This window comes from Pelophylax lessonae, assembly GCF_965119305.1.
Source record: "Pelophylax lessonae genome assembly, chromosome: 4".
In the NCBI taxonomy this organism is placed as follows: domain Eukaryota; kingdom Metazoa; phylum Chordata; class Amphibia; order Anura; family Ranidae; genus Pelophylax; species Pelophylax lessonae.
The window spans coordinates 629,175,005-629,190,926 of NC_138771.1; the positions used below are offsets into that span (position 1 = coordinate 629,175,005).

At 46.1% G+C, this 15,922-nt stretch overlaps 1 protein-coding gene across 1 annotated transcript; it reads left to right on the top strand.

Moving 5' to 3' along the window:
• Window positions 1-12,799: 12,799 nt before the first annotated feature.
• Window positions 12,800-15,580, top strand: RNF227 (ring finger protein 227). The gene is made up of 2 exons (XM_082257023.1): window positions 12,800-13,113; window positions 15,331-15,580. The coding sequence occupies exons 1-2, from the start codon at window positions 12,816-12,818 to the stop codon at window positions 15,387-15,389; spliced, it is 357 nt and encodes a 118-aa protein (XP_082113149.1). The 5' UTR covers window positions 12,800-12,815; the 3' UTR covers window positions 15,390-15,580.
• Window positions 15,581-15,922: the final 342 nt, after the last annotated feature.

A 15,922-nucleotide genomic window follows, 5' to 3' on the forward strand; every position in this document is an offset into this window, starting at 1 on the left:
GTTAGCTCGCGCGCAGAAGCGAATGCATACAGAAACCCCGCCCACATATGTAAACGGTGTTCAAACCACACATGTGAGGTATCGCCGCGATCGTTAGAGCAAGGGGAATAATTTGAGCCCTAGACCTCCTCTGTAACTCAAAGATGGCAACCTGTAGAAATTTTTAAATTGTCGCCTATGGGGATTTTTAAGTACCAAAGTTTGTCACCATTCCGTGAGCGTGCGCAATTTTGAAACATGACATGTTGGGTATCTATTTACTCGGCGTAACATTATCTTTCACATTATGGAAAAAAATTGAGCTAACTTTACTGGTTTCTTATTTTTTAATTAAAAAAAGTGAATTTTTTCCCAAAAAATTGCGTTTGGAAGACCGCTACGCAAATACGGTGTGATAAAAAATATTGCAATAATCTCCATTTTATTCTCTAGGGTCTCTGCTAAAAAAAAATATATAATGTTTGGGGGTTCTAAGCAGTTTTCTAGCAAAACAACTGATTTTAGCTTGTAAACACCAAATGTCAAAAATAGGCCTAGGCAAGTGGCTAGGATGCATGATGATGCTCCTTGGATGTTAGGCCCCTCTATATGGCTAGGCTGTGAAAAAGTCTCACACATGTGGTATTGCCATACTCAGGAGGAGTGGCAGAATGTATTTTGGGGTGTCATTTTTGCTGTGTACATGCTATGTGTTAGGAATATCCTATAAATTGACAACTTTGTGTAAAAAAAAAAAGTTTTCATTTTTTTCCCACATTTTCCAAAAACCTGTGGAAAAAAATGATATGTTCAAACGACCCATAATGCCTCATAGAATATACGTTGGAGTGTTTGCTTTCCAAAATGGGGTCATTTTGTGGACTTTTCCATTGTATTGGTGCTCTAGGGCCTTGAAAAGTGTGATAGGTAGTAAGAAAGTTTTATATGTATTTATGCTCCTAGAACGCCTGAATGTGCTTCTTGGACGTGGAGTCTCTTTTTGTGGCCAGGCTGTGTAAAAGTCTCACACATGTGGTATCGCCATACTCAGAAGGAGTAGCAGAATGTATTTTTGGGTGTAATTTTTTCTGTGTACATGCTATGTGTTAGAAATAGCTTATAAATTGACAACTTTGTGGGAAAAAAAAGAAAAAAAAATTTTTTTCTTCATTTTCCCAAGAATTGTGGGAAAAAATTACAACTTCAAAAAACTCACCATGCCACTTACTAAATACCTTGGACTGTCTACTTTACAAAAAGGGGTCATTTGGGGGGTATTTGTACTGTCCTGACATTTCAGGGCCTCAAGAAAGGAGATAGGCAGTCAGTACATCTGGTGTGATCAATTTTCAGTAATTGGTACCATAGCTTCTAGACTCAATAACTTTCACACAGACTAAATAATATACACTAATTTGGGTTAATTTTACCAGAGACATGTAGCAGTATACATTTTGGCCCAAATGTATGAAGAAAAATTTATTTTTTGCAAAATTTCATAATTGAAACTAAAAAAAAGTGTTTTTTTTTCAAAATTTTTGCTCTTTTTTTGCATATATCAGGAAAAAAAAAACCCCCAGTTGTGATCAAATACCACCAAAAGAAAGCTCTATTTGTGTGAAAAAAATGATAAAAATTTTGTTTGGTTACAGTGTAGCATGACTGAGCAATTGTCATTCAAAGTGTGAGAGTGCTGAAAGCTGAGAATTGGTCTGGGCAGGAAGGGGGTCTAACTGCTCTGTATGGAAGCGGTTAAATATATATATCAGAACATATATGAATATAAATATTTTTGAACAGTCCGATATGAAGTAGTGATTTAGTGCTCAAAAATTATAGTCCATAGTGAGAGTGATTCTTCACAATAGAAAAGTGCAAATGCTGTGACTTGATTGGCTACGGTGTCGATTCCTTCTCCCAAATGAATGAAAGGATTGGGTCACTTACCGGATACAGTGGGTCTCATATGTCATATGACATTAAGACCATTCACGCTTGGTGGCCTCCTGGGCCAAAAAGAAGTTCCCCTTTGGACGGTCCTATAGGCTAGTGAAGCTCCTCTGGACTCCAGTGTACATCAGCTCAGTGTTATAGAAAGGAGAAAGAAAGCTCCCAATAGCGTAATAAAGTCAAAAATTATAGTTTATTACCCTTACATAGGGTGCCGAACATGAACGCACAAGTAAAAACACTCCCTGGTGGTCAGCGGTGCGGGCTGCGCGTCCTCCTCGCGGTAACAACGGGCTACTTCCGGCTTGCGTTCCACTTAGGGCAGCGTCGTGACGTTATGCGATCCAAGCTGACGCGTTTCGTCACATCCGGTGACGTCTTCAGAGCTTCTGCGCCAGTACACACCACAGATTACCCCACCGCTACTGGTCAGCACATTTCTGGACTGGTATCTGTGCCTAGAAAGGGTGTTCACCCCAGAGAGCATTGCAGCTGCTATCTATTCCCAGCTCATTCTCTACTCTACTCAGGGAAAATACCCCATTATGGCCACTAGATGGTGCTAATGAGCACAGGAAATTATCATGTTAGAGCAACACTTCTCAGCCTTTTTACAGTTGTTGCAAAATCCTGACCCCCCCTCCCCCCAATATACAATGTTACTTATCAAAGTGAGTCCCCCCTTCACATCAGAGTCCCCCCTTGGTGTCAGAGACCCCATCACATCAGAGTTACCCCTTCACATCAGAGACCCCCCATCACATCAGAGTCTCCCCTTGGTATCAGAAACCCCCAAAAACATCAGGCATCCCCACTTTACATCAGGGTCTCCCCTTCATTTCAGGGTCCGCTCTTCACACCAGAGTTCCCCCTTCACATCTGAATCATTATTACATTAAAGACCTCTCTTTACATCATGTATCCCCCACCATTACCTTTACATCAGACGCCCCTCCTTAATTTCAGAGTCCACTCTTCACATCAGATGTCCCTCATTACCTTGGAGTCCCCCCTTCACATCAAAGACCCCTCCCTTCATGTTAGAGACACCCCTTCACATCAGAGTCCCCATCACATAATAGAACCCCTGCTTTCATATCAGAGACACAACTTCACATCAGAGTCCCTATCACATCAAAGACCCCCCTTCAAATCATAGATTCTACCTTCACTTCAGAGTCCCCCGTTCTTGTCAGAGAGCCCCCTTCATATCAAAGACCCCCCCTTAACATCAGAGTTCCCCATCACATCATAGACCCCTCTCCACATCAGAGTCCCCCCTTCATAGTCATGTAAGGGAGGATTGTGAAGTGATGGGGGACTATGATGTGATGGAGGGATTATGATGTGATGGGGGGACTATGATGTGATGGGGGACTATGATGTGATGGGGGATTATGATGTGATGGGGGATTATGATGTGATGGGGGGACTATGATGTGATGGGGGATTATGATGTGATGGAGGACTATGATGTGATGGGGGGATTATGATGTGATGGGGGGACTATGATGTGATGGGGGATTATGATGTGATGGGGGGACTATGATGTGATGGGGGATTATGATGTGATGGGGGGATTATGATGTGATGGGGGGATTATGATGTGATGGGGGGACTATGATGTGATGGGGGACTATGATGTGATGGGGGACTATGATGTGATGGGGGATTATGAAGTGATGGAGGGACTATGATGTGATGGGGGATTATGATGTGATGGGGGATTATGATGTGATGGGGGACTATGATGTGATGGGGGACTATGATGTGATGGGGGATTATGAAGTGATGGAGGGACTATGATGTGATGGGGGATTATGATGTGATGGGGGATTATGATGTGATGGGGGATTATGATGTGATGGGGGATTATTATAGGATGGGGGATTATGATGTGATGGGGGATTATGATGGAATGGGGGATTATGATTTGATGGAGGGACTATGATGTGATGGGGGGATTATGATGTGATGGGGGGATTATGATGGGATGGGGGATTATGATGTGATGGGGGATTATTATAGGATGGGGGATTATGATGTGATGGGGGATTATGATGTGATGGGGGATTATGATGCAATGGGGGATTATGATGCGATGGGGGATTATGATGTGATGGGGGATTATGATGTGATGGGGGGATTATGATGGGATGGGGGATTATGATGTGATGGGGGATTATTATAGGATGGGGGATTATGATGTGATGGGGGATTATGATGTGATGGGGGATTATGATGGAATGGGGGGGCTATGATGTGATGGGGGATTATGCTGTGATGGGGGATTATGATGCAATGGGGGATTATGATGTGATGGGGGATTATGATGTGATGGGGGATTATGATGTGATGGGGGGATTATGATGTGATGGAGGGACTATGATGTGATAGGGGATTATGATGTGATGGGGGATTATGATGGAATGGGGGGATTATGATGGAATGGGGGATTATGATGTGATGGAGGGACTATGATGTGATGGGGGGATTATGATGTGATGGGGGATTATGATGTGATGGGGGATTATGATGGGATGGGGGATTATGATGTGATGGGGGATTATGATGGGATGGGGGACTATGATGTGATGGGGGGATTATGATGTGATGGGGGAATTATGATATGATGGGGGATTATGATGTGATGGGGGGATTATGATGTGATGGGGGATTATGATGTGATTGGGGATTATGATGTGATGGGGGATTATGATATGATGGGGGGATTTAGATGGGATGGGGGATTATGATGTGATGGGGGGACTATGATGTGATGGGGGACTATGATGTGATGGGGGATTATGATGTGATGGGGGGACTATGATGTGATGGGGTACTATGATGTGATGGGGGATTATGATGTGATGGAGGACTATGATGTGATGGGGGGATTATGATGTGATGGGGGACTATGATGTGATGGGGGATTATGATGTGATGGGGGATTATGATGTGATGGGGGACTATGATGTGATGGGGGATTATGAAGTGATGGAGGGACTATGATGTGATGGGGGATTATGATTTGATGGAGGGACTATGATGAGATGGGGGGATTATGATGTGATGGGGGATTATGATGGGATGGGGGATTATTATAGGATGGGGGATTATGATGTGATGGTGGATTATGATGTGATGGGGGATTATGATGGGATGGGGGGATTATGATGGGATGGGGGATTATGATGTGATGGGGGATTATTATAGGATGGGGGATTATGATGTGATGGGGGATTATGATGGAATGGGGGGGCTATGATGTGATGGGGGATTATGCTGTGATGGGGGATTATGATGCAATGGGGGATTATGATGTGATGGAGGGACTATGATGTGATAGGGGATTATGATGTGATGGGGGATTATGATGGAATGGGGGGATTATGATGGAATGGGGGATTATGATGTGATGGAGGGACTATGATGTGATGGGGGGATTATGATGTGATGGGGGATTATGATGTGATGGGGGATTATGATGTGATGGGGGATTATGATGGAATGGGGGATTATGATGTGATGGGGGATTATGATGGGATGGGGGACTATGATGTGATGGGGGGATTATGATGTGATGGGGGATTATGATATGATGGGGGATTATGATGTGATGGGGGGATTATGATGTGATGGGGGACTATGATGTGATGGGGGATTATGATGTGATGGGGGGACTATGATGTGATGGGGGGATTATGATGTGATGGGGAACTATGATGTGATGGGGGGACTATGATGTGATGGGGGATTATGATGTGATGGGGGATTATGATGGGATGGGGGATTATGATGTGATGGGGGATTATTATAGGATGGGGGATTATGATGTGATGGTGGATTATGATGTGATGGGGGATTATGATGTGATGGGGGGATTATGATGGGATGGGGGATTATGATGTGATGGGGGATTATTATAGGATGGGGGATTATGATGTGATGGGGGATTATGATGGAATGGGGGGGCTATGATGTGATGGGGGATTATGATGTGATGGGGGGATTATGATGCAATGGGGGATTATGATGTGATGGAGGGACTATGATGTGATAGGGGATTATGATGTGATGGGGGATTATGATGGAATGGGGGGATTATGATGGAATGGGGGATTATGATGTGATGGAGGGACTATGATGTGATGGGGGGATTATGATGTGATGGGGGATTATGATGTGATGGGGGATTATGATGGAATGGGGGATTATGATGTGATGGGGGATTATGATGGAATGGGGGACTATGATGTGATGGGGGGATTATGATGTGATGGGGGATTATGATATGATGGGGGATTATGATGTGATGGGGGGATTATGATGTGATGGGGGACTATGATGTGATGGGGGATTATGATGTGATGGGGGGACTATGATGTGATGGGGGACTATGATGTGATGGGGGGATTATGATGTGATGGGGAACTATGATGTGATGGGGGGACTATGATGTGATGGGGGATTATGATGTGATGGGGGATTATGATGTGATGGGGGATTATTATAGGATGGGGGATTATGATGGAATGGGGGGGGGCTATGATGTGATGGGGGATTATGATGTGATGGGGATTATGATGCAATGGGGGATTATGATGTGATGGGGGATTATGATGTGATAGGGGATTATGATGTGATGGGGGGATTATGATGCAATGGGGGATTATGATGTGATGGGGGATTATGATGTGATAGGGGATTATGATGTGATGGGGGATTATGATGTGATAGGGGATTATGATGTGATGGGGGACTATGATGTGATGGGGGATTATGATGTGATAGGGGATTATGATGTGATGGGGGGATTATGATGTGATGGGGGATTATGATGTGATGGGGGGATTATGATGTGATGGGAGATTATGATGTGATGGGGGGACTATGATGTGATGGGGGATTATGATGTGATGGGGGGATTATGATGTGATGGGGCTTTATGATGTGATGGGGGGACTATGATGTGATGGGGGGATTATGATGTGATGGGGGATTATGATGTGATGGGGGGATTATGATGTGATGGGGGACTATGATGTGATGGGGGATTATGATGTAATGGGGGATTATGATATGATGGGGATTATGATGTGATGGAGGGACTATGATGTGATAGGGGATTATGATGTGATGGGGGGATTATGATGTGATGGGAGATTATGATGTGATGGGGGGACTATGATGTGATGGGGGGATTATGATGTGATGTGGATTATGATGTGAGGGGGGATTATGATGTGATGGGGGGATTATGATGTGATGGGGGACTATGATGTGATGGGGGATTATGATGTGATGGGGGATTATGATGTGATGGGGATTATGATGTGATGGGGGATTATGATGTGATGTGGATTATGATGTGATGGGGGATTATGATGTGATGGGGGACTATGATGTGATGGGGGATTATGATGTGATGGGAGATTATGATGTGATGGGGGGACTATGATGTGATGGGGGGATTATGATGTGATGGGAGATTATGATGTGATGGGGGGACTATGATGTGATGGGGGGATTATGATGTGATGGGAGATTATGATGTGATGGGGGGACTATGATGTGATGGGGGGATTATGATGTGATGGGGGATTATGATGTGATGGGGGGATTATGATGTGATGGGAGATTATGATGTGATGGGGGGACTATGATGTGATGGGGGGATTATGATGTGATGGGGGATTATGATGTGATGGGGGGATTATGATGTGATGGGAGATTATGATGTGATGGGGGGACTATGATGTGATGGGAGATTATGATGTGATGGGGGGACTATGATGTGATGGGGGGATTATGATGTGATGGGGGGATTATGATGTGATGGGGGGACTATGATGTGATGGAGGGACTATGATGTGATGGGGGGATTATGATGTGATGGGAGATTATGATGTGATGGGGGGACTATGATGTGATGGGGGGATTATGATGTGATGGGGGGATTATGATGTGATGGGGCTTTATGATGTGATGGGGGACTATGATGTGATGGGGGATTATGATGTGATGGGGGGATTATGATGTGATGGGGGACTATGATGTGATGGGGGATTATGATATGATGGGGGATTATGATGTGATGGAGGACTATGATGTGATGGGGGATTATGATGTGATGGGGGATTATGATGTGATGGGAGATTATGATGTGATGGGGGGACTATGATGTGATGGGGGATTATGATGTGATGGGGGATTATGATGTGATGGGGGGATTATGATGTGATGGGGGGATTATGATGTGATGGGGGATTATGATGTGATGGGGGATTATGATGTGATGGGGGATTATGATGTGATGGGGGATTATGATGTAATGGGGGATTATGATGTGATGGGGGACTATGATATGATGGGGGACTATGATGTGATGGGGGATTATGATGTAATGGGGGATTATGATGTGATGGGGGACTATGATATGATGGGGGATTATGATGTGATGTGGGGAGTGTGATGTGATGGGGGATTATGATGTGATGGGGGATTATGATGTAATGGGGGATTATGATGTGAGGGGGGATTATGATAAAATGGGGGATTATGATGTAATGGGGGATTATGATGTAATGGGGGATTATGATAAAATGGGGGATTATGATGTAATGAGGGATTATGATGTGATGGAGGGACTATGATGCGACAAGGGGATCTCTGACGTTGGACTGGGTCTCTGACGTGAAGTTCATCAAACTGGTTGAGTCCCAGGCTCAGGTCTCACATTGATAAATAACATTACAGTTTTACATTTCAGGCTCGGAGGGCTCTGGATTTGTTTGGGACACTTTTAAAGGGCGCCATCTAGTGACCATATTCTGCTGTTTTTCCAGAAACACATCAAGAAGGAAATACCACAACATGGCCAGTAGATGGTGCTGATGAATATCAAAGCCAATCAAATTAGACAAAATACACTGCCTTGAAAAAGTATTCATACCCCTTGACATTTTCCACATTTTGTCATCTTACAACCAAAAACATAAATGTATTTTTTTGGGGATTTCATGTGATAGACCAACACAAAGTGGCACATGATTGTGAAGTGGAAGGAAAATGATAAGTGGTTTTCAAATTTTTTTACAAATAAATCTGTGAAAAGTGTGGCGTGCATTTGTATTCACCCCCCTGAGTGAATACTTTGTAGAACCGCCTTTCCCTGTAATTACAGCTGTGGGTCTTTTTGGGGATGTCTCTACCAGCTTTGCACATCTAGAGAGGGACAATTTTGCCCATTCTTCTTTGCAAAATATCTCAAGCTCTGTCAGATTGGATGGAGAGCGTCTGTGAGCAGCAATTTTCAAGTCTTGCCACAGATTCTCAATTGGATTTAGGTCTGGACTGTGATTGGGCCATTCTAACACATGAATATGCTTTGATGTAAACCATTCCATTGTAGCTCTGGCTGTATGTTTAGGGTCGTTGTCCTGCTGGAAGGTGAACCTCTGCCCCAGTCTCAAGTCTTTTGCAGACTCTAACAGGTTTTCTTCTAAGATTGCCCTGTATTTGGCTACATCCATCTTCCCATCAACTCTGACCAGCTTCCCTGTCCCTGCTGAAGAAAAGCATCCCCACAACATGATGCTGCCACCACCATGTTTCACGGTGGGGACGGTGTTTTCATGGTGATATGCAGTGTTAGTTTTCTGCCACACATAGTGTTTTGCTTTTAGGTAAACAAGTTAAATTTTGGACCTTCTTCCACATGTTTGCTGTGTCCTCCACATGGCTTCTAACAAACTGGAAATGGGACTTCTTATGGCTTTCTTTCACCAATGGCTTTCTTCTTGCCACTCTTCCATAAAGGGCAGATTTGTGGAGCGCACCACTAATAGTTGTCCTGTGGACAGATTCTCCCACCTGAGCTGTGGATTTCGGCAGCTCCTCCAAAGTTACCATATGCCTTTTGGCTTTTATAATTTTATTATAACCTAACTCTGCTTTATACTTCTCCACAACTTTATCCCTGACCTGTCTGGTGTGTTCCTTGGCCTTCATGATGCTGTTTGTTCACTAAGGTTCTCTAATAAACCTCTGAGGGCTTCACAGAACAGCTGTATTTATACTGAGATTAACCACTTGCTTACTGGGCACATATTCGTCCTTCCTGCTCAGGCCAATTTTTAGTTTTCAGCGATGTCACACTTTGAATGACAATTGTACGGTCATGCTACATGTTACTAATAAGAACTTTTTATCATGTTTTTACAAAAATAGAGCTTTATTTTGGTGGTATTTTATCACCGCTGGTTTTTTTTATTTTTTGCTAAACAAAAAAAGACTGAAAATTTTGAAAAAGAAAAAAAAACTGTTTTCATGGGATGTTACAAATTGAGCACTGATCAGGAGGCAATGGTGAGGTTGCACTGATAGGTGGCACTGATGGGCCCTGATAGGTGGCACTGATAGGTGGCAGTGATGGGCACTGATCAGGAGGCGCTGATAGGTGGCACTGGAGAGCACTGATTGGTGGCAGTGATGAGCACTGATAGGTGGCACTGATCAGGAGGTACTGATGAGGCTGTACTGATGGGCAGTGATAGGTGGCACTGAAGAGCACTGATAGGTGGCAGTGAGGGGCACTGATGAGGCTGCACTAATGGGCACTTATCAGGAGACACTGATGAGACTGCACTGATAGGTGGAACTGATGGTCACTGATAGGTGGGACTGATAGGCTGCACTTATAGGCTCTGATAATGCGGCAGTGATGGGCACTGATAAGCGGCACTGATGGGCATTGATAAGGGGCACTGATCAGGAGGCACTGATGAAGCTGTGTTGATAGGTGTCACTGATAGGTGGTACTGATAGGTGGCACTGATAGGTGGCACTGATGATGAGGCACTGATTGGCAGCACTGATAGGTGGTACTGATAGGAGGCACTGATAGGTGGCACTGATGATGAGGCACTGATTGGTAGCAGTGAAAGCTGGCACTGATAGGCTGCAGTGATAGGCTCCGATAGGCACTAATAAGGCGGCAGTGATGGGCACTGATAGGTTGCACTGATGGGAATTGATAGGTAGAACTGATAGGTAGCACTGATAGGTGGCACTGACAGGTGGCACTGATTGGCAGCACTGATAGGTGGTGTAACAGATCTTAGATGCCCCAGGTGGGCACATCCGCCAGACTGGTGTCTCCTATTCTCCAAACGCACCCACAGCCTGCAGATTAGCCATACCCAGCCCTTAACCCCTCAATCACGAGACAATCCACACAGGTGTTGAGGGTTAAACATGCAGAGCTTAAACTGTTTATTAAATTCCAAGACATTCAGTTTTACACACAGTTATGGGACACTCCCCTTAGCCTTGCCAAAGAGGGGGAAGGGGACAAGGAACAACCAATGGGAACTGAACATTTGTACATTGAAACAGGCTACAGATAACCTAATGAGACTATGGTAAACAGGCAGTCTCTCAATACACACCCCCTGCGGAGAGATGTCTCCAGTCCAGACCATTGTCTATGTGTCATGAATCAACACAATTAGACACAGCAACAAGAGGGGGGATTGGGGAGAAGGGCTTTAGCATTACATTACATTACAGTAACTCAATGCCAGCGTGTCCCCAGGTCTCTGGTATCTTCTGGCCCATAATCTGTTGGTAGGAGGCACGCGCACAGTCCCTTCCAAAACACACAGTGACAGTGGGTTCTGTCACAGGTGGCACTGGTGGACACTGATAGGTGGCACTGGTGGGCACTGGTTAGCAGTACTGATGGGCACTGGTAGGTGGCACTGGTGGGCATTGGTTAGCAGTACTGATGGGCACTGGTAGGTGGCACTGGTGGGCATTGGTTAGCAGTACTGATGGGCACTGGTAGGTGGCACTGGTGGGCATTGGTTAGCAGTACTGGCATTACTCTGTGGGACTGATGTCCCTTTTACAGAAGCCGGTAATCTCTGTCAGCTTGAGGGGGAAAAAAAAAAACAGATTACCGGCTTCTGCTTACATCATGTGATCAGCTGGCATTGGCTGACAGCTGATCACATGGTAAATGCCTGGGATCGGCCCTTTACTCCATTCTGTGATCAGCTGAGTCCCAAGGACTGGGTGATGACAGAGAGCGCCGCCCTTGTGGTGCATGATCAGCACGAGAACGGGAGGACACCTATGTACGCCCTCCCAGCAATTTAAGCCCGCGCTGTACCCGTCTTTTGGCTAAAGTGGGTAAATAACACTCAGGTGGACTCTATTTACTAATCAGGTGACTTCTGAAGACAATTGGTTCCACTAGACTTTAGTTCGGGGTATCAGAGTAAAGGGGGGTGAATATAAATGCATGCCACACTTTTCGGATATTTATTTGTAAAAAAAATTGAAACCCATTTCTCATTTTCCTTCCACTTCACAATTATGTGTCACTTTGTGTCGGTCTATCACATAAAATCCCAATAAAATACATTTATATTTATGGCTGTAACATGAGAAAATGTGAAGGGGTATGAATAATAATAATAATAGGATATAGCTGTGACCTCCTATTACAGTAAGAGCCCCTGATAAGGATATATTGTTGTTATTGTGACCTCCTATTACAGTAATAAGAGTATACTATGACGTCACATTACAGTAAGCCCTCCCCCCTCTGATAAGCAGAGTATTATGTGTGGATAATCATTGTTCTCCTGATAACAGAGACCGCACGAGCCATAAAAACAAGGAATTCTCCCAGCATGACTCAACCACCACGCCCACTTCGTCCCACCCCCTCGAGCTCTCATTGGCCGTTCATTCACGGTGAGCTCATCAGTTTCCGGAGGAAGGCGTGGCTTCCCAACCTATAAAACTCCTCAGCTCTCCACGCGCTTTCATTCATTCGCTCTCGTTGCAAAACAAAGCTGAGCAAAGCTACAAGTATGGTGACGTCACCTCTGCCCACACCCAACATGGCGCTGGAGGAGGAATGCGGCATCTGTTACCTTGACTACTGCCAGGAGCGGAGGCGGCGCTCGTTGGCCGCCTGCCGTCACGTGGTGTGCTCGGACTGCCTGGAGCGCCTGGCGGCCAGAGGGGGCGAGGTAACGTGTCCCTTCTGCCGCGCGCCCTCCCCGCTGCCTAGCGACGAGGAGGAGGAGAGTGAGGTGGCGGTGAAGGGTCCCTTCAAGTGGCTGAAGAGGCTGTGCAAGAAGACGAGGGCGGGGTCACGCCGCAGAGGTAAGCAAAGAAGGGGCGGGGCGATGGGGTTGACTGACAGGAGGGTTTCCACTGTAATTATTCGAAAGGGGGGGGGGGGGTTTAAGTGTAAGTATAGTAGGGGGGGGGGGGGGTAGTGTATTGTAAGTATAAATATGGCTGGATAGCAGCTAGGATTACCCAATGGGCTGGTTGCCATGGGTTATAGCAGAGTGGTTGCCATGAGTTATATAGTAGACTGGTTGCCATGGTGCTAGAATAGGCTGGTTTCCATGGACATCATTGCTGTTGGGTTTGAGTGGGTTGGTTGCCATGGGGTTAGAGTGGATTGGTTGCCGTGGGGCTTGGTGGCCATGGATTCAGTTGCTGGGTTGGAGCTGGTGGGTTTCCATGGTTTTAGTTGCCCAGGGGTTAGAGTAGGTTTGGTTGCCATGGGGTTAGTGGGCTGGTTGCTGTCGGTTTGATTTCCATGGGTTAGAGTGGTCTGGTTGTCTTTGGAGTTAGAGTAGGTTGGTTGCCATGGATTCGGTTGGTGCTGACTGGTATCCATGGGTTTGGTTGCCATGGAGTTAAGAGTTGGCTGGTTGCTGTGGGTTTTGTCGATGTGGGGCTTGGGTTGCCCTGGATTGGAGCACTCTGGTTGCCATGGTTTAGGTGGGTTGCACTGGGTTGGAGCATTCTGGTTGCCATTGGGTTAGAGTTGGCTGGTTGCTGTGGGTTTGGTTGATGTAGGGCTTGGGTTGCCCATGGTGTGAGCACTCTGGTTGCTGTGGGGCTTGGTTGCCATGGGGTTTAGGTGGATTGCCCTGGGTTGGAGCACTCTGGTTGCTGTGGGACTTGGTTGCCATGGGGTTTAGGTGGGTTGCCCAAGGTGTGAGCACTCTGGTTGCTGTGGGACTTGGTTGCCATGGGGTTTAGGTGGGTTGCCCATGGTGTGAGCACTCTGGTTGCTGTGGGGCTTGGTTGCCATGGGGTTTAGGTGGGTTGCCCTGGGTTGGAGCACTCTGGTTGCTGTGGGGCTTGGTTGCCATGGGGTTTAGGTGGATTGCCCTGGGTTGGAGCACTCTGGTTGCTGTGGGACTTGGTTGCCATGGGGTTTAGGTGGGTTGCCCATGGTGTGAGCACTCTGGTTGCTGTGGGGCTTGGTTGCCATGGGGTTTAAGTGGGTTGCCCTGGGTTGGAGCACTCTGGTTGCTGTGGGACTTGGTTGCCATGGGGTTTAGGTGGGTTGCCCATGGTGTGAGCACTCTGGTTGCTGTGGGGCTTGGTTGCCATGGGGTTTAGGTGGGTTGCCCTGGGTTGGAGCACTCTGGTTGCTGTGGGACTTGGTTGCCATGGGGTTTAGGTGGGTTGCCCATGGTGTGAGCACTCTGGTTGCTGTGGGGCTTGGTTGCCATGGGGTTTAGGTGGGTTGCCCTGGGTTGGAGCACTCTGGTTGCTGTGGGGCTTGGTTGCCATGGGGTTTAGGTGGGTTGCCCTGGGTTGGAGCACTCTGGTTGCTGTGGGACTTGGTTGCCATGGGGTTTAGGTGGGTTGCCCATGGTGTGAGCACTCTGGTTGCTGTGGGGCTTGGTTGCCATGGGGTTTAGGTGGGTTGCCCTTGGTGTGAGCATTCTGGTTGCCCTGGGTTGGAGCATTCTGGTTGCCATTGGGTTAGAGTGGGCTGGTTGCTGTGGGTTTGGTAGCAATGGGATTTAAGTGGGTTGGTTGCCATGGGTTAGAGCATGTTGAGCATTATCACCCTGTGTGCCATGTTCTTGAATCCATGTGCTTCTCATGGAATAGTGTTAAGGGCCAGCATTTAGCAGTGCCGATGCCTGTCCCTGATTGGCTATAAGCGTTTTCTTGCTGGGATCATATCTAAAACTTCACTAAAAGTCACCAAATTTCCAATGGGATTTGATAAGGCTGATCTTTTGGTCCTCCCAACAGTGGAATGCCCTAAACAGTGAAATCTATGCCCGGACGAGCCACGTGTAAAGAGTTCTTTTTGCAGTGCTGTAACCCATGGTAACCCATCATGACCAGTACCAGGTGGATTCTGATTGGTTGCTATGGGTTATAGGACTCGTACTGGTTAAAACCATGGCTCAGCTGCCTGCTTTTTACCGACAGCCATGTGACTAGTGCCCTAGAGATACCCATTCCTGTACACGATTAATTAAATATGTAACCTTTGCAGTTTACGATGTGCTTGCCAATTAATGACCTCATCTCTCTCTCTCTCATTCCTCTCAGGATCTATGGCAAATGAAGACTTGCGAGACTTGGCTATAATGAGTTCATACTTCATGTGATGCCTCCGGAAACCACAAAGCTTTGAATGGTGTGCTGTCAGGGAGCTCCACGCCGAAGGCTCTGGAATGCATCAAGCTGGAGAATCTGCTTCTCCTGGGATTGAACTGATGATTAATGACTTCAAGCCCTGACTTTGTCACTTTCACATGGTAGTGACTAAACGGCTGGAAATGAGATCAGAGACAGATAATCGAAGGATCTTCGAGACGGGGAAAAGGTCACATAGCGTCTTAGTCACTTGCTACTCCTTAGTAGCGCCTTGCATGTCCCTCCATTGGACAATTTTCTTGTGAAGTTGATCGTGTTGTATGGGACTTGGTAGAGTTGCTTGTCTTTAACTGCCTTCAAAGAGAAGGTATCTAGAAGTCTTCTGGGCCACGGCCATCTCCAAAATACAATGTTTATGCCTTTATGTAATGAGACTTTCTTGGGTGACGGGGGGCTGCCATGGTGGACCTCCAAAAAAAATGCTGTGGTTTTTGGCTGTTATGGTGAGCATCTTGTTTTCAATCTTTGAGTTCAAGACCACCAC